This window comes from Lissotriton helveticus, chromosome 9 (assembly GCF_964261635.1).
Source record: "Lissotriton helveticus chromosome 9, aLisHel1.1, whole genome shotgun sequence".
NCBI lineage: Eukaryota > Metazoa > Chordata > Amphibia > Caudata > Salamandridae > Lissotriton > Lissotriton helveticus.
Genome location: NC_136070.1, coordinates 542,668,457 through 542,688,313, shown reverse-complemented (window position 1 = coordinate 542,688,313; position 19,857 = coordinate 542,668,457). Strand labels below are relative to the sequence as shown.

The 19,857-nt window shown below is 45.4% G+C and overlaps 1 protein-coding gene across 12 annotated transcripts in view; it reads left to right on the top strand.

The window, feature by feature from the left end:
* Nucleotides 1–19,857, top strand: part of LOC144781519 (uncharacterized) — a 2,047,367-nt gene that overhangs the window by 40,037 nt on the left and 1,987,473 nt on the right. For 11 of the 12 annotated variants that reach the window (XR_013601003.1, XR_013601004.1, XM_078660420.1 and 8 more), the window contains exon 2: nt 16,128–16,223. The exons of the other annotated variant lie outside the window; for it this stretch is intronic. Coding sequence is in view for 9 of the 11 variants with exons in the window: in XM_078660420.1 (XP_078516546.1) it covers nt 16,128–16,223 (96 nt within the window). In the remaining 2 variants the exon portion in view is untranslated. The remainder of the gene's footprint in view (nt 1–16,127; nt 16,224–19,857) is intronic. 12 annotated transcript variants of the gene reach the window in all.

Here is a 19,857-nt window from a genome sequence, read left to right as displayed (position 1 = left end):
CTGCAACACTTACTTAAGTGATGTGAAAGTGGGATCTACATCTGCTTTCCAAACTGAAAAGAGTGTATCTTCTCCTGCATAGACACAATACAAAAGACAGAAACAGAGACATGGACAAATTATGAAAAGAAGTGCACAGACTGCAAACTCTCGTTTCTATGGTCTTTATAATATGGCTATGAACACTTGAAAGACACTCACCCTTATTGTGGGGAGAGAAAACCTCACCTCACCTGGCCACTGCTCAGGAAGAAAGGGAGGCCACGCACTGGAAATAAACAGAACACTTAGAAAGTTATAACCAGTGGTAGTAGAAACACAATCTACAGACAAGAAAAACTGGATTCAAAACACATAAATCAGAGACACACATGGTGACACAATGGCCAGACTGGTTTCCTCTTGCATCAGGAAAGTATACCACAAAGCCTCACTGACTGCACTGCTTGCACAAACCTGTAGACCTATAAAGTACAAAGGCCCAGGTAGCCAGCCGCAGTCACTGGGAATAGAGGCGCCTACTCCTGTGCTTTCCACCTAGTACTCAAAGACCAAAGACCAAAGCAATAATGCTATTGACTGTACCACCACCACTGACCTCTCCGTCGTTGCCTCGGAGTGAAAACTGAGCCGAGGGGGAGGCGACGACTGATGGTCACACGCGATGTTAAATACACTGCAGTGTATTTAACATCGCGTGTGACCATCAGTGGTGGTGGTACAGTCAATAGCATTATTGCTTTGGTCTTTGGTCTTTGAGTACTCGCAGGGGGGTGCTCCGCGGCTGTGTCTAAATGCTTAAGTTTCTTCCGTTTTATTATTGGTGGTGGTTTTCTTATTTTCCCTGATCTCATCCTCTTTGCGTTTGTATAGTTGTTCGTAGGGCTGTTCGAGCCAGTGAAGATGTAGGCTTGACCGGGAGGGGATGTCTTGCAGACTCTCTCGATGTTGCTGGCAGTGTTTAACCTGGTTTGCTTGAATGTGGTGTCTTGATTGTAGTTTTGTTTTGCTTGGTGTTTCTCTTCTATTTACAAGGGTTTTGACTATCTTATCAATATTTGCCCGCTCGTGTGTACTTAATCGCGGAATCCTGGCTAACCCTTTTTCTACTGGTCCTACTACCACTAATGCGTTCGTGGATGAGGCACTTGGTGCAAGCGGCTCGATTGGAGCGGAAACGACTGTGGCGTCTTTGCTGATATCTTACTGTTCTTGTTGCTGTACTATGGGGGTGGTTAGGGGCATAAGGAGGTGGCATGTGGATAATCGGGGGACCCAATAAGAGGTTATCATTTATTCTTTGTTTAGCCGGTAACTCTGGGTACAGAGTTGAAGGTGTTTTAACAGGGCACTGGCCCGATAATTTCGCTTCTTGCTCTCTTTTATCGTTCTCTCTTTCTTTGATATCCTCTTCTAACTTTTTATAGTCTGGTAAGCAGACTTTTGTGTTTCTTTATCCTGCCTGGCTTCATCTCTTTTCTTTCGTTGCATTGCTTCCTTTTGCCAGAGGCTGAAGTTGTCGAGCATGGCTTGCGTGGTTTTCTTTTTAAAGAGCGCTATTTCTAAGATTTCTAATTTAGCGAGATCGAAAGATCCCGTCAGTGGCCACTGATTTACCCGGTCCTTTCTAGTATATTTGTACCATAGTTTGCTGTAAGCAACGGTGGCAACTCCAAATTTGACATACATGTCCTTGTTAGGGGTGCCTTCTGGCGGTGCTGGATGACTGACCTCAAACAAATGGTCCATTCCAAAACAATCAAACAATTTTGAGAAGACAGGCATGACGTACAAGCGGTCAATATGAATATCTCAATAGGTCGTGGACAAAGGTCCGCACTACCTGTCTTTTGTTGCCTGCAAAGAGGGAGTATTCCTGTTCTACGTTTGTTTGCAAGCAGGGAATACCTCAATTACTACCAATAACTTCAAAGAACAGAATACTAGTATTCGGGCGAACAATGTCAATACAATCAAACAATCAGTTTCTTTTGTCGTATATCACGACCTTACCCGGACCGTTACGGACAGTTTCTTCCGCATCCCCTTCCAGCGCCCGTTTGTCCTCTCACTCCAAAGATGCAGCGTTCCTGTAAGGTCCCTCGAGAGAGAGGTCCGTTCGGAACCGGTGAAGTTCAGTTGATCGGCCGCCAGAAGAGGGTCTCTTTCAGGCAGGTGCACTTCCCGATCATTTAGATGTTCACTCCGTCGTTAGGACCTTTCTCACTGGACCCACGTGTCGCTGATGGGCCCGGCGTTGGGGCGCCAATTGATGAAAAGCAGCGAGACTCCCAAGACTTTCGATGCTGCTTGGTGCAAACCACCTCTAATTCACCTTGAGAATAGCGATCAAAATAACGAGGCAGGCGCTGGCAGTTGGAAGGCGAAGAACAAGTTTATTTGCTCTAGAGGAGAGCACATCGCATTAGACACCGGGGCTATCGTCAGGAGGTGCTCTAACTGCATCTCTGAGGACTGGCCTTTTATATGTTTCTCTAGTCACTTTATTGCATGGTCAAACATTCCTGGCGTTACTTTATTACATAGTGAAACATCCTTGGAATCCCTGCCTTAAGCTAGTTCTCACACAAGTCCAGTAGCAAATGTTCCTCCACCTGCATCTTACAGATGATCGATATCTCGCAGCTGGACATTCTGACAGGACCTAAAACATGTGGGATCGGTCAGATCAAAGGGGTCGGGTCACTGATTAAATTCCGGCCCCTTTGTTGGTGAGGCAAGTTCTGTCGTTACATGGGCAATAAACTAAGTCTGCAGGGGTCGGTTAGCGCCTGGGGCCGGATTGAGTAGCCAGGTGCAGTGGAGGAGGTTATCAGGGGGGCCTGATTGTGCGCAGAGGATGAAAGGACAAGTGGGTTTGGTGTGGGAAGTGGCTCTAGGGTATTGTCATGCTGACCTGGTTTTACGACCCCGGTATGTGTGCTCGGTTCAGTCAGAACACGGGGGCGGATGAGGGCAGCTGGGGTGATGTGCAGGTGACCAGCAATGTGGGAAATGGCTGCAGTGACTAAAAATGGTTGCCGCTCACGCGCTCGTAGGGTCTCCATTACACAAGATGGCGCCGGCAATGTTCATATTTATCGTCTTACTTTTCACAGTGGTGCTCAGAGTCATTTTTTACTCTGTGATTGGCAACGTTATGGGATTGGCTGTGCTATTTGTACCACAGGATGCACAGTGCTGTTCACGCTGTGTGATGAAAAGTGTTTCTTGTTCTGTCCGATGCCATCGCAGCAAAGTTGCATACAAGAGCCATTCTGCCAAAATGTTCACTTCTCCTTCAGACTCGCACGTTATGCAGATGTGCATAAGCCAAAGTTGAACACTTACAATACTGTACACATTTTAGGAAATGTGACCAGCACCACCACCACCTAAAAGCCAATTCAATTGGTTGATCTCGATGCCGGAGCAATGTATACTCAGCAAAAGAAGTAAACCTGAATTGTAGATCACCACTTCAGGGTCACCTTTTAGCCCTGTCTACCAATGACCTTTCTAGTTTTACAACCTTTACGTGCCTAGACTCAGTTGCACTCCAGACATTAAAGGTTAGCGTACTTAAATTCTTCTGCTATGAAGCAAAACACTTTGACTGAATGTGTGCAGCAGATAATCAAAGAGACAGACACCAAACCCCTTACCCAACAAAGGGACCATGGTAAAGAAAAAAGATTTTCATATAAAATGTCTTTACCTAAAAATTATTTAAGCATTCTGATATGTTAAGGATTTTTTTATTGATTCAGGCGATACAAATTTTCAACTGGAGTCCATAATACCGATCACTTATTTTTATCTTTCAAAGTTATGGATTATTGCAGGAAAACCAATCAGTGGAACATTTAGCATCTTCTTTTCTAAGGTCTTACTCCCAATAACAGTTTGCCCTTGCAAGAAAGCGTTTGCCAAACAAAGCAGTGTAACGTCCAAAAGACTAGCAAACCCTGCCTACCTCAAAGCATGCGCGGCCTTTCCTTTCGTTTCTACCATGCCTCCCTCCATATACAAAAACAAAAACGGCAAAGCCGCCACCTGGGATCCATACGCAATAATAGCGTTACAGGAAACGTGGCAAACTGAACCAATCGACATCCCAGGCAGTTTGTGTCATCACGTAAGCGCGACTCGCTTACAGCGTTTTGGGCGAGCCCGTGGGGGTCTTTCCGTCTATATATCAACAGCTCTAAAATTGAGAACAACACAACTTTCTGACTCCACCACGGACATGCAAATCTTAAAATTAGAGAGCACAACAACGGCCATCACCAGAACGCTGATTCTAATCAACATATATGCAAACCCAAAAAAAACTCTCAAAAAAGTACTGTTCCAACGCATCATTTCTGTCATCTCAAACACGCGTTTGGAACACCCAGACTGGGAGATAATTCTAACGGGTGACTTCAATTCAAACCTTCTGCAAGAACCGGAGGATGAGGTCAATATTAACGCCGCAAATGAAATCTGGAACGTCTCGCCGCAGGTGATCCCTCAGGTAAGGAAGACCGACAAGGAGGGCAAACAACTCATGCGGGACCTTGAAAGCCTTGGCCTAAGAGCATTAAACGGAAGAACCAACCAAGACAACCCCCCTTCCATGACTTACATAGGCCACAACTCCTGCTCTGTACTGGACTACACATTTGTCACCCTACCCCTGCTCGTTCGAATACAAGACTTCCACATCATCTGCTCCTTGGACAGCGACCACTCCAAACAATATTTTGAAATCATGACAGACATACCTAAACTCGCACCTGCTCCTATGCTATCAGGTAATGTCACGACAATCAACCTGAAGCGGCTCAAGTGGACAAGTGAATCTCTCCCTCGGATAGCAAACGACGCTAAAAAACTACTAGAAATTTTCCTGACAGAGAACGCCCTGAGTCCAGACGCCTGGAACAACTACTTGAAGCAACTTCCAAGGACAAACTTAACCGATAAAACAAAATTACCTTTTAAATCTAACATTGTACTCAATAGATCAGTACTACTACTAAAAAGGCATCTGAATAAATTAACACACCAAGCACGTGGCAAAACCCGATATGCCAGTGTCTGGCAGCAGTACGCAAGGCCAAGACCCAATATAAGAAATTGTTATGGATCGAAAACCAAAAACTCCAGAATGAGTTTTGGTCCAAACTACTGCATAATATAAAGAGAGCGGACTCGCGGGCCTTCTGGCTACAAATTAACTCCGTAAATCGGACAGCCCAACCAGCAAGCATGGCCTGTATAACCGAGTCTGAATGGACCAAACATATAACGGAAACATTCTCAATCAACAACTTGAGCACAGCCACAGCCCTGAACACGGAAACAACAAAAAATTACGAGCAGGAAGACGCCTCCCAAGCTCACCAAGGGAATTGCGCAAAGGCTTCCGGAACAACCGCATTATGCCTCAGGCAAGTTGACGCACAAAGCATTGCAAAAATAATCAGGAACAGTCGACAAGATAGCGCCCCAGGCCCAAACGGCGTTCCGCAAGCCATTTATAAGGAGGATCCACAGTACTGGGCTAACAAACTCAATTTACTGTTTCGATCGGTAACCAACACAGGCGGCATCCCCGAGAGCTGGAGGGGGGCGATCATAACTCCTACCTACAAAGGAGGAGACCGCAAGGATCCGAACAACTATCGTCTGATCGCCCTCCTCGACGCAGAATCAAAATACTACGCGTCATCGATACTAGCTGATCTGACCGAATGGTCTGAAACGAACAGCAAAATACCACCAAACCAGACCGGTTTTCGCCACGGCATGGGTACAATGGCGAACGCTATGGCCCTATGCCTGATCGCTGAAAAAAGCCTACAGAACTCCCAGGAGCTTTACACGTGCTTCGTGGACTTCAAGGCGGCCTTTGACCGTGTCAACAGGCAAATGCTTTGGGCAAAATTAAAACATCAGGGCCTACCGGACTCAATTCTTTTGCCCATTATCAACCTACATACCGGCACGTGGATGCAGGTAAAAATCAACAATGGGCACCATCTGACCAGGAAGATCTACACAGATGATGGACTAAAGCAAGGCTGTGTCTTGGCTCCACACTTATTCAACTTATTCATGAGTGATCTGACAGAATGCTTAGACAAGGTCAACGCACATCCACCCAGGCTAGGTACCCTTCGTCTAACGCACCTATCCTACGCAGACGACGTGGTACTGTTGAGCCAGACAAGAATCGGCCTTCAACGCTTGCTACACGACCTGTCCAGCTATACAAAAAGGAACCTACTTACAATAAACATTAGGAAAACAAAGACATTGCTCATAACACGACGTCGCAAAAATCAGCCAATTTTCCAAATAAATAATGATTGGAAGCCGTGAACAGCTATAAATACCTCGGGGTATACCTAGACAAGCGCCTAAACTTTCAAGAGCATTTTAAAGCCATAGAAAATAAGGGGGTAACCCTACTGCACGCCTTTACCAGACTGGCAACCGAGCTAAAGGGTCCTCTCGTATCCCCTTTGCTAATCGCAATGAATGCAAAATTACTGCCCACATTAGCATATGGCAGCGTCTTGCATCATGGAAAAAGTGCCACCCTCCTGGACAAAATACAAACTAAAGTCTTCAAACGGGTTTTAGTGCTAGCAAATAGTTCTTCTCCAGCTCAAGTTAGACTTGAGTTCGGACTACAATCTCAAGTTTTGCTGAAAAAATATGAAGCCATCAAATTCTGGTACAATGTCTGGATGAACCAGGAGAACATAATGAACAGCGCACTTTGGGAAGCAATCCAGTCTAGTCCGAACTCCGACTACTCAAAGTACCTAAAACTTTCATTAGAAGCAACCGAGCTGGGAACTTTGTGGGAAACAAAACTGCCTGTTCCTTCGTTCAACCAGGTGGTTAAAAGGATTGCTAAGAAACACTCGTTTCTTACTGACAAAATAACTTTTAGCACTCAAACCCACGCCTGGATGACCATTAAATCGTACACAAGGCTCACTCCAGCAGTTTACCTTGACACCGCATTCTCGCTGCCACTTAAATGTAAATTTCTCCATTTACGGATGGGCATTTTGCCCACAAAACTAGACCAACCTAAATGGAGACCGCAATAAACAACGGAATGCGATCTTTGTGGTGCAGGTAAACAAGACATTATGCACATAGTATGTATCTGTCCTGCCATGTATCAAGATCAGAGGCACTGGCTGAAAGACAAACTCAACGAGCAAGGAGTCCGCACCTGTCGATCAGCGATAGTACAGATCCTATGCTCAGTGGACCCTCAACTGATCTGGCGATCAGTAAAATTTCTGGACAGCTTTGTGAAAAAAAAACGAGGCCCATAGCCATCGAATTGACCCTCGTCAAGACCTAGGAACACTGTTTGAATGACAATTTTGTGCTCCAGCAAAGCCCACTGGAACCAGTGACAGTCTTTTGTAACATAGCTTTATCCTCGTTTTAAATTCTCTTCCCCTTCCCTTGCTACTTATTATTCCTTCCCCATTCCTTAAAAGTTGTTTTTAATGTTGCAGAATGTTATACATTGTAATGGTTTTAATTAACCGCGCAATAAAGAATTTTACACACAGTGTGTACCACTACTACTACCACCACAACAATAACATTTCATCCGTCCAGGATTCCATAGCCAACCTTAAAAGCCATTTGCCTTGAGCCAGCCCTGTGCCTAGCTCTATTCTCAAACACGATTCACAGGTAAGATAAGCCTTTTGGGGGAGGAAGAATAATGGCGTTGGAGGAGAGAAGAGACTAAAGGTAGTACTAGTAAAGTAGTAGGACAATTAAATTCACTAACTCTGTCAGAGGCACTTTTGTACAAATTTGGGCGATTAGACAATTTGAATCAACCAGCCAGTTAAGTTTCAGGAAAACAAACGTACAGTTAACCCACCCATGCCTCCCCCATCAAACAGTAAGAACAACGCGGATGCTTTGTTTGAGTTGAAATAAATAATTATTTGAACCCTAATAAAAATAAACTATCCCACAAGAAGACCCGACCCACCCCCTCCCTAACCCCAATGAAATAATGTCCCAAGTCCAAAAACCCCAATGCCCAATTCCAACCCCCCAAAAAGTCTTTAAAAAAGGGGCAAGGGACAGTCTCTCTACTTCCGCCGGCGGTGTCCTTTGGCCAGGTGGTCACGGTGCTCTCTCCGGAGGTCCTTTAGCAGGGCTTTTAGCCTTGCTACCTCCTGCTCAAGGTTGAACACTGAGGGTCAAGCGGTGCACACGACCCTTGCACTTGCAGGTACTGTGGGGTTTCTTGATCGAGTGAACACCGATAGGCCACACATGAATGACAGAGCTGTAAAAAATTTATTAACAGCGGTAGTGAGTGAGTGGTCACCATAATCGCCGGATATATGCTGTGCTTGTAATCTACTGTTACTAGTCATGGAACTATTCTGAAAAATTACAACTTCTACTTTCCTCTGCTTTGCTACTCTAGCACGGATGTACGGTGTTACATGCTCTTCAAAGTAACACTCTTCATCCAGTGACCGTCTACTCTTTCTACATACACCTATGCTAACTATGAGGAAGATACCATCCAGGTAGGCAGGCATCCATCCATTCAAAGTAAATGTCAATCATTCTTCTTAGTCTGACTCTCAACTGGACAAACCTTACTTTTTCTCACTGAAAAACAACCTTTTTATTTTATTTTGTAAAACGCCAGCCATGCATCCGTGCTTGACTTGCAATTGAATTTGAACCAAAGGATATATTGCACACACATACAGTTTCTGTATCACCCACCCAGGCAGTCCTCTTTTCTTTCTCCTTCCACCCATCCTTGCTTCAGCCTTCAACCGGCCATGCATCAGATTCCCAGCCACCTCGGGCAGCATTCAAAAACAAGTATCATTCTTTGCCAGTCATTAATTTTCACTCGCTCGTCCTTCCTTACACCCTTCTTTCCCTTTTCGTTCACCCCATCCATCAAGTTCATCTCTGATCTGACTTGGCTTCTCGATAAAACTTTCACAGCTGAGTTGAAGTCAAATTTAGAGGAGGCAATTGGTTACTCGTCAACTCCCGCCACTATTGCTAATGAGAAGTCAAGGGTGACTGTCTTCTACCTGGTTGACAAAAACTTAGTTCTAAATTTGTAAGTCTTCTTAACAGTAAAGTGTACTTGTACTGTACAACATATACACCCCTGCAGAGAGCCCACTCTGCAATCTCAATAAGTAAGGAATATAATAGCTTACCACTGCCCGCCACTACTGTGGCATCCCCCACAGCAGTTCCTGCTGGCTGTGGCACCGCATCCGTCCCTGGAGTGCCCACCTCCGCGCTGGCCCCAGCACTGGTGGTTGGCTGTGCCGATGGTGTTACGCCTAGAAGAAACATTACTACATAAACAAATGTAATAATTTGTGACTCTCTAGTCTAAACTAAAAATGTCCCTTTCTTCAGTGAAGTGTGTTTTTTGTTTATGCTTAGCCATAACATGTGATGCTACACTTTTTGACACAACTGATGAATGCTTGCTTTTTAACACGCACCATTTTTCTCATAACAGACAGAAGCTTCCCTTCTATGAACAAGAGCAAGATCATCATCATCATATTTCTGATGGATACATCTGCCAGTGGATTCCTCACCTTTTGAATATCCCCTTGCTTCAGCAACATTCGGAAATTCTTTTTGTAGCTTCTCGCCAACGTGGACGACGTCACAGAGGCCCGGCAGCACGCGACTCCGCTGACGTCACCGACTCCATAATAGGCCCACGCCGGCGTGATGACATCAGTTCCCTTTTTTCCGCGTCGTCGACGCTAACTGTTTTCGAGGGATCCTCTGTAGCTGTTTTGTAGCTTTGTTACTGTTTGTTCTTTTCGGTGTCTTCTTGCTTCTTTGTCTCCTGTCGAGATGTCCACGAAGAAGACCGGATTCAAGCCGTGCGGAGAATACGGCAAGATGATGTTGATTACGGATACGCATGAGTGCTGCATTTGTTGTTTGAGTTCGGACCATGATGTCGAAGAAGGTTCTTCTTGTAGGAAGATGAATCCCAAGGCACGTCGTGAGAGGGAGGCAAAGCTCCTTGTTGCCAAGTTGAAGAACAAGAAGGACAAGAAGAGATCGAGGTCACGGACTCGACAGTCGAGGTCTCGTTCGAAGTCGCACTCGAGGTCGTCTTCGGCGCATGCTTCAATGTCATCAAAGAAGAAGCACAAGAAGAGTCTCATCATCACTCTGGGAAGGACTCGAGCTCGAGACCGAAGTCGCAGGTGAAGTTGCTTCGCAAGAATGTGGTGACTCCGACTCCAGAGGTTCAAGACTCCGAGGGTGAGGCTTCGCCTGGGGATTCGCCCGTTCATTCACCGAAGCCGTTGTTGAATCCTTCTCCGGCTCCATCTCATTCACCTCACTCACTCCCTATACACCTAAGATCCAATCCCAACCTATCATCCTTCCGTAAACAGTTAAAAACTTTTCTTTTCTCCACTTAAATGTTCTCAAAGCAATGACCTCATAGGGCACTATCCTCTCTTCTCAGCGCCTGGACGCCTTAGGGCAGCAGTTGCGCTTTACAAAACCCCTTTTCATTTCATTTCATTTCATTCATTCATTTCATTCACCTGTCCAGGACGGTGAGGGAGAAGAAGAAGGAGAAGAGGAGGCTCCGTTACCTGCGGGTTCGTCGACCCCGGTGTGCCAGCCTGAGGTAGAGGTCGAAGTTGAGAAGACTTCGCTCCCTCGAGAGCAACCTGTGGGCTCTTATCCAGCTTTTCCGGCTCCAGGTCAGGACCCTACTCAGTTCCTGAACGCTATGTATGGAGTGTATTCCAGAGCTATGTACCCCTCTGGTGCACCGGTTGGTCCCACGGGTCCATTGGCATACAATCTGGGTATTCCCCAGACTTACGCTCCTGCGCCTTTCATGCCATTCATGCCGGCTCCGACGCCGCCTTGACATTTCTCAGTGCCGCCGAAGCCTTCAACGACGAAGCCTTCGACGCCAAGACCATCGACGCCAATACCCTCGACGCTGATGCCGAATCTGTTCTGACCTCGTGTTCAGCGGTCTGGCCCTCCGGCTTCGAGTTCGACGCCGGCTCCGTCTGAGTCGATTCCGGATCCTTCGACGTCATTCCTGAAGGAGAGGTCGAGGCGTGGGGCCCAGAGGCTTCTGGAAGAACAGAGGTTCCGTGATGCTGACATAGAAGAGGGTGAGCTGCAGGATTCGGAGGATCTTTTCGACGATCTAAGAGAGGCTAGTGACCTTAAGCTGTCTCCTGAAGGGAATTGGCCTCTGTTTCTGACGCCCCTTCTAAGGATGTGACACCTTATCACGTAGTTATAAGGAAGGCTGCAGATTTGTTGAATATAACACTACCTACTGCAGAGTATAAGTCCAATATACTAACGTAGGTCCTTCATTCACCTACCTCTGTTGTCGAGCCTATGCTCCCTTTCAATGATGCTTTGGTGGAGCCTATATCTGAGGTTTGGAAAAGACCGCTTACAGCCCCTGCTGTTTTGAGGGCTGTTGCGAGAAGGTACAGGGTGGCGCCTGGTGACCCAGACTTTTTATCCTCGCACCCCTTACCAGAGAGCTTGGTTGTGCAGGCTGCCTGCTCGGAAAAAATCTGCGGGTGCTTTTCCACAGGTTCCTGGGGATAAGGAATCGAAGAAGCAGGACCAGGCTGCGAAAAAAGTCTTTTCCTCGGCAAGTATGGCGCTCAAATCAACAAATGCTACTTGTCTTATGGGACGCTATATCCATGCATTGATGGATTCAGTCTAACAGCTGGTTCCAAAGCTTCCTGAGGAGGATAGGAAGGATTTTCAAGAGGTGATTGCTGACACTCAGGCTGCTGCTAGGCAGGTCATTCAGAGTGGGCTGGACACTGCTGACTCGGTGGCAAGAGTGATGGGATCTTCAGTGGCCACCAGGAGAGCTGCATGGCTGAAGTCCTCCGAATTCTCTGCGGATGTTCAGGCTGCCTTGATGGATTTGCCCTTTGATGGGCCCGATTTATTTGGGAAAAAGGCAGACTCCGCTTTAGAAAGGTTTAAGGACAGCAGAGCGACGGCAAGAACTTTGGGCCTACAGTCCAGGGGTACTGTGGGAAAAAGATTCAGAGGATTTGGCAGGTCTTCCTTTCGGACCTACAAACAATCGCAACAGCAGCCGCAGCAGCAGCAAAATTCGCAACATATGTTATTAACGCCGCCCGAATGGCAATGTGCGTGAATGCGGCGCACCTTGTGTCTTCTATACGGACGTTTGAGAAGTGATTATAACTTGTGAATGGAAAGGCGCGCTACTGAATGACGTGGCCATTTTTTTGTTATAAAATTTGTGGCACGCCCCTCTGAGAAAGCTGTTGTGGTACGCCCCTCTCACAAAGCATAATGTGTGTACTTTGACACGGCTACGACCACGCCCCGACACGCCCACGGCCCTCTGAGTGTGTAGTTTGACATGCCAACGCCCCTCTGACAACGGTTACGGCCACAAAGTAAAATGTGTGTAGTTTGACACGCCCACGAGCACGCCCCCGACACGCCAACGCCCACAAGGGACTACTTTACCCCTAAGGTTCTTTGACGTTTCTAATGTATATGGTGGCCACCTGTATAGCCTATGTCCATCTGATGCAACTCCCCTTTCCAATGCTGTGCTGGGTGTTGTGATTGGTGCTGTACTTCTTGAGTTTACCCGCCTCAAAGGTTTCAGCTCTCTCTTTATAATAGTAGTATGGAAGTATAGTGTACAGCCGCCCTGTTATTAACAATAAACATCTGCTATTCAGCTCCAAGATACCATTGGCTGAACCTGCGCTTTACAAATACACCTTATGTTACTTTGTGAGTGCAGTGAGACATAGTATATGTTGCCTATGACCAACATTGCGATAATAAGATTGCCTGCTCGACTGTGTCCGCTCTCAAACTTGTACAACTGCTTATGACTTTTTAATGCCATTACCAAAGGAGACCACAGTAGAAAAAAGGGCACCACATCAGGGCACAGGTAGCTGTCACCACTGCCCTCTTTTAACTCTGCCACTAAGGCAGCATTCAAGGGAAGCCCTTGCCTTTCTCTCGTCTTGACTTTAGGACTCTCTGATGGGATAACAGAGGTTATGAGGGGTCAAGGGAGGAGGCAGGAGGCTCCGAGTCACCCAGCTGATTTATGGTGAGACCCGGAACGGTGAGATCCAGTTTGTCCTAGGCCAGCCTTGGCAGAGGACTCTGCTGTGGGTGCACATATCGCAGCTTGCTGGATGCATGCTATGGGTTGAATTTGGGCTGGTCTGGGAATATAGGCTATCTTGCGAGGCTAGCCTATGATCCAGGAGATCAGTCACTGCTGTGTTGTGGGTTGTGTAGAGGCTGCAGATGCTTTAAAGTCAGGGAGAATGGATGTGTTTTTATAGGCTTTCTCAGGATCTAAATAAGCAGACATGTTGTTTTGGGATACTCTCCCGAGATCCGTGAGACCTGGCTGCCTGTATGCCACAGGTCGTGTAAGGGCGGCAATCACCAGACTGCCCCAGAAAAGGGGTAACCAAGAATGCTTTCGGGGACTAGCTAGGCAGATTACCTGATTTGAGAGACTGCCACAAGAACAGAGAGACCGGTCTCTGTTGTTGGGTGTGTATTGGTCGCATCCAACAGTGAATGGTGAGTCTGTGTGGGCGCAGAGTGAGTTGTGTGGCTGTGTGAGTACAGTGGATGAGCTGTATGCCCTCATGAGTGAGGGTTGAGTGGTGTGAATACACTGGATGAGTGGTGTGCCCTTCTGAGTGCAGATTGAGCAGTCTACTTTTGTGAGTGTAGGGAGAGTAAAACAGTGTGCATCTTTGAGTGCAGTGAAGGGTGAGTGATGTCTATGTGAATGCAGGTTGAGCAGTGTGCCTGTGTGAGTTTAGGGTGAGTGATGTAGATGGGTGAATGCAGGCTTAGTGATGTGTCAGGGAAGGGTGAGTAATCGGTCTATGAGTGCAGGGTAAGTAGCTTGCCTGACACGAATGCAGGGAGAGTGATGTATCTGTCTGTGCAAGTGCAAAGAGTCTTGTATGGATACTCCCAGAGATGTGTTCGCCAAGCCACCTCTTTCTCAAATTTGCTTGAAAATGCACCATTTGCACACTCTTTTTTCAAAATTTTCTCGAGGGGGGAACCCCCGAACCCCTGTAGGAGGTTCGGGCTCGCCACAGTGCAGTATTTACGCATCACCACTTTCAAATGTCACCAGCTGCCACTGGAGGTCAGCGTATTATACCTACTCGACAAGTTGACCTCAGCACTAGACGAGCTTGCTAGTTTTCCTCATTGCCATCTTTGATGACTACTATCTTTTTCTGAGCCTCTTTTGGTTTGGCTGTACAATCGGGGGCAAAGTGTCCTGCTTTACCACAATATAGGCATAGATTTAATTTTCTATGTCAATCCTTTTCATTACTAAATAATGGCCCCCTTGATCCTCCAATGTGCATGTGTTGTACTGAGTCCCTAACCTTAACGTTAATCTTCTTTTGTGCTCTGATCGAACCAACAATCGCCTTGGCTTACTTCTAGATTGATCACTCTTATGCTCAGTAAGTCGATGATCAAGTCTAAGTACCAGATCAATAAATTCAACCTATTCAGTAGGGGGGGAAACTATGTGAGCCAAAGAATCTTTCAGTTCATCTTCCAGCCCCCTATAAAACATGGATATGCGTTTTTCTTCGGGCCATTGCGTTTCAGTAACAAATTCACAAAAAGTTGTAAAAAAAGTAAGTCCTTTCCCTGTCGTATGTTTAAAAGCTCATTATCACTTGTCTGAATAAAGGTATGCTTTGCAAATAAGTGTTGCATAGCTTCTTAAAACCTAGAATACACGTGCAACTATGGATCATTATTCTCAATGAGTGGAATTGCCCAATATGTAGCATTACCATCTAGATGGCAGATGATAAATAAAATGTGGGCAGTATCAGCGGGGCATGACCCCTGTTTAATCAATAATTGCAGTTGACATTGGCTAAAGAATGCGTCAAAGTTAGTGCTATCTCCAAATAAGTACTCTGGTGGAGCCAGCGGAGTGGGAGTAGGTGTATGCACAGTGCCATTAACAAGGGCTGTTTCCTCATTCCCTGACAGCTGTGTTACCCTTAATTCAATTCCAAACTGCATGGCTTGAGTGACAATTTTTTTATCCTTGGAAATGAATCCCGGATCTAACCAGGACGAATAACATGGGGGATATTGCACCAGTTCATCCCTGAGGGTTTGATTTTCTTGACACAAGGCTTAAACCACACTCTGCATCTCTCCAAGGGCCCTAGTTAATTCTACCATACTGGAAATTTTCTCACTGGAAATTTCTGGTAATGCCTGTCCTTGGCATTTATCATATCCTCAGTGCCCATATCACTGTAGGGAAAGGATTTAAGTCGCTTGGCTTTCTGTCGGACTCTCACCTGTCGAACTAGTCCACAGAGGCGATGCTGGACGAAACTCACTCCCAACACAGTGCTCCACCAAGGAATGTATTACCTCAAATCAGACGCTGTCTCAAGAGGGCAGTGGGTTGGGATAAAACAACAAAAGAGACAATGACTGCACCTCTGGAGTGTTGTCTGGCTCACTGCTATGCACAGGACACCCAACAATCTCCTGTTTGTGGGATGCACCTTCTATGGTGCTAGAAAGATCAACTATGGAGAAGTTACATAAATTATACTATCCATTGTGCCAATCAACATAATCAATTTCTAATAAACACACTAGGTAATGAAAACATTTACAAAATAATGAAAACAGTAAACAAGTATTATGACCTATTGCGGTACGGAGACACACCACTCTTATATTAAGTCCTTAGTCACAGTTCTCAGTCTCCTCATTGAGCATATTAGGCATATGCTTCACAAGATATATGCTGTGTCTTTCAGATTCACCGTTCTTTCCTCTTTTTTTGTTCATGGGAATGTGTCTTGTGCTCTCAATAGAGTTGTTATTCAGTTCAGGAATAAATGCACAAGGTCCGAGTGTTGCAAGGTTGAAATTAATAGAGTCACAAACAAAACAACAATAGTGCACTAACCTTGCTCTCTTTCCTTTGCTATTCTTTTCTTTCGCTCCAGAGTTCCAACTGCTGACACCTACAGGACTTATCTGGAGGTGGAACTGCCGTTCCCGGCGACTGCCAGAGCAGAAGTGAAAACCGCTATTCCTCAACGGTAGGTCTTTCTTTGAGATGGCAAGATCAGGGGAATCTTATTAGCCCTTCGAAGATGTCTGCGAAAGCGCATCTGTCGCGGACCAAGCAGTGACGCTAGACGAGGGAAGGAGGAGTGGTTGGGGTTCCAGGGAGATAGTAGCAAGGTTCTTCTTGAAAGAAATAAAGTCAAGCGCCCAACTGGGGTTTAACTGGAATATTTATGAGCGGTTTGACTGTTCTGAAGGGCACGTGGTTAATTATAGTTCAGTGGTTCCATGTTCTAGAAGAGCACGTGTTTAACTGTGACGCTCGGTTTCCAGAAAATACTTGATTGTAGGCACATGGATCATTGCCAACACGTGTAATAAGTGTTTGCACGTGAAACCATTATAAGCAACTGCCACTGGAAATACTAAACCTGCACCAGACACAAATACATTAACTAAGAAAACAAGCCTCAAATAAACACAAAGATAATTACAAGAATGTGGAGCAGACATGGGGCTTGCTGGAAACACGAGGATAGTCATAAATGTGGAGCATTGCAATCATGAGGAAAATATGAAATCTGGCACATGGTAATACTAGTTTATGCTTAGCAAAACACAAAAACAATTGAACTCTTCAGACTCTTCGTATAACAAGGTGCTTATAACAGATTTGGGGAAAAACATTTAGCCTAAGCTGTGTAAAATGAGGGTAGGACTACATGGCTCTTGGTGTGATAAACTGAGGCACATATGGTGTATGCGGATGTGCAAGAGTTAGCAATCATCACAGTTCCCCCCACAAAGGGTGACCCACAGGGCGAGGTTTATGGGGCTTTCGTGCATGGAAGAGTTGTACCAACCGGGGGGCATGGGTGTTCACAGCAGGTTACCATGATCGATCATTTGGACCCTAACCCTTCCTATCTATTAAGTAAACTAAACATCCATTTAGTTTCTTGGAGTTAAGGATTTTCTGTACTTCGAATTGTAGATGACCATCAATTTTTAAAGGAGGGGTGATGGTAGGAATTGGGTTTGGGCACTGTAAGGTCAGAGCAGAGAAACATGGAATAGTGGATGACAGGGCATGTCTGTCAGGGACTGTCCGGGTCTATGTATGGAACACAGTCAGGGACTTGGGCAAGGACTGGCGACTGTGTAGAAAACATACACAGAATGAAGAGTACAGCACTGCCCAGGATCATACAGGCAGTTAGAGGAGAAAAGGGATCCAAAGAGAAGCCTGCACGAAGGAACAAGATGGCTAAGACTCAGAAAGGACATGGCACTTGTGAGGTGATTTAGCATTCAGAATAACTACACCCAGGACGAATGTGCATGACATATATATGAACAACGTTAACAATAAAAGGAGTGTTGGGTAAAGCACTCAGGAGCTCCACACCGTAAGACTGAAGCTCAGTAAGTTCTTCACCCACAACTGCTGTTACAGATACTGACTTCAAATACCTACTTATAGGATATGCATGCAAAGGCAGGGTCTGTGGAGCTTATACCTATGATAATGTTATAAATGTAACTCAAAGACAATACTCAAAGTGAACAAGAAACACCACTGAAGTTGTCACCTGTGCCCATGGATCCTGGCAATCAAACAGGAACACGCAAAGCAGTAACAGCAAGGGGGTAGAACTAATTATGAGCACAATAGACGAGGAGCTAACAAGAGGAGTGCTTAACAAGAAAGGAAGGAAATCACAGGGCAATCTTGGCAGAAAGCAAGTAACAAACATACAAGGTAATGAAAGCAAGACAGCAGGAATAGAAAAACAGTAAACTAGGAACTGGAACCAAGGAAATGGGAAGAAAAGCAGAGACTGGAAAGGATATACAGAAGGTGAGGCTACAAGGTATACTAGAATAGTGCTGGTTCAGGAATCAAGAAAACAAAGTAGCACTGAAGGCAGTGCTGGAGCGGGAACTAGAATTGAGTAAAAGCCCAGGACTCAAGGTAGCACTTCAGGCAGTGCTAGTTCTGGAATAAGGGAAACTGCTGCAGCTCAGGGACAAGGAATGCTAAGGCTCAGGAGTCAAGGTAGCACTGCAGGCAGTGCTAATTCAGGAACATGGAAAACAGTAACAGCTCAGGAACAAGAAATAACTAAAGCTCAGGAAACACTGGAAACAAGGTTATCAAAACCTCAGCAAACAAGGGTCGGTTTCGCCAGCACACAGCTACAAAGACCCACCTGGACTGAAGGGAGATTGGGCTTAAAAGAGCTCACAGTAATCATGTGTGAGCAGGTTAGCATGGGTGGAGACGAGCTGGGAAGTCTAGGTAATGGAGTTTCAGGCATGAGCAGGCTGACTTCTAGCATGAGCAGGCTGGCTTCCACAAAACCCGGCATGGATTGGAAATGAATGGCCATTTTTAAGTAGAGTCCAAATGACTGGAAGTCAGTATGTACATGAAAGGAAGGGTCTGGAAGCTTATTAGAACACTGAAGAGTCCCATAGTTCAGCCCCCTGGTGGTGGACACAGGAATGCAGGGAGCGAGACGTGACGTTTTTGCAATTTTGCAATTCCTTAAATGCTATGTAGGAGTGAATTTTAAAATGCGATTTTGGCTTAAGGAATCGCAAAATACCACCTACTCCAAGTAGATGGTATTTTGCGATTTCCTTTCAAAATGCATTTTTTGAAAAAATTCAAAGTGCCATGTGGCGCACAGACATGCCCTTAGGGCATGTCTGTGCGCCACATGTACTTGGAGGTACATTCCAGGGGTGCAACAGGTGTCCTTTGGACACCCTGGCACCCTTGGAATTGCGATTCTCAAATTGCGATTTTCTAATAGAAAATCGCAATTTGAGAATGTATCCCCATTCATTCCTATGGGCCTCTTAGCCCATAGGAATGAGTGGGACACTCATTCCTTAATTGCGATTCGCAATTTGCTAATCGCAATTAGGGAATGTTAGAGATTCACAAAAAAATTGCGAATTTTTACCTACATTCCATTTTGCTATTCTCAAATAGCGATTCGTTAAAAATCGCTATTTGGGAAACGCAAAATGGAAATTACCTACATATGCCCCATTGTAACATCAGGGATTATGTGGGGCACTGGTTCTCGTTTTGTCTGTTATCCAGTGGAATGTCTATGGTTTATCTCTGAGATACAACTGACGACTCTACCAGGAAAAAAAATCATAGACATGTTTTTGTTTTGCCTGGCATTTGGGGTTCCTGAAAAGTAGAGGGACACATCTTAGATGTAGTTCCTAGATGTAATTTAACACTAGAAGACAAAACATCAGAGGAGTGAGAAAATTCAGAATTCAAACAAATACTTTCATTAACTGCACTTTGAGACAAGGTACTGTGGCTATTATAAGTAGAATCCAAGTGGTCAGCCTCAGTATTATTCACAAAATCACTGGACCAGCTCTGAGGGGAATGCAAAAGGGAGCACAAGGTTTCATTCTCCATTTTAAGGAAGCAAACGTAGATTCTGAAAAGTAGTCCTGTACAGGGGTTTTAGATTCCCGCTTGAACTCTAAGTTTTATTCTCTTGTAATTCTAGAACCTTTGATTTAATTATATGCTGTGAAGATTGTAGATCTTTTTCTACAAGGAAAGTGTTAGGCTTGGCAACTTCACTACAAGCAACAGAACTAAACCTTGGATTTTGTTCAGTC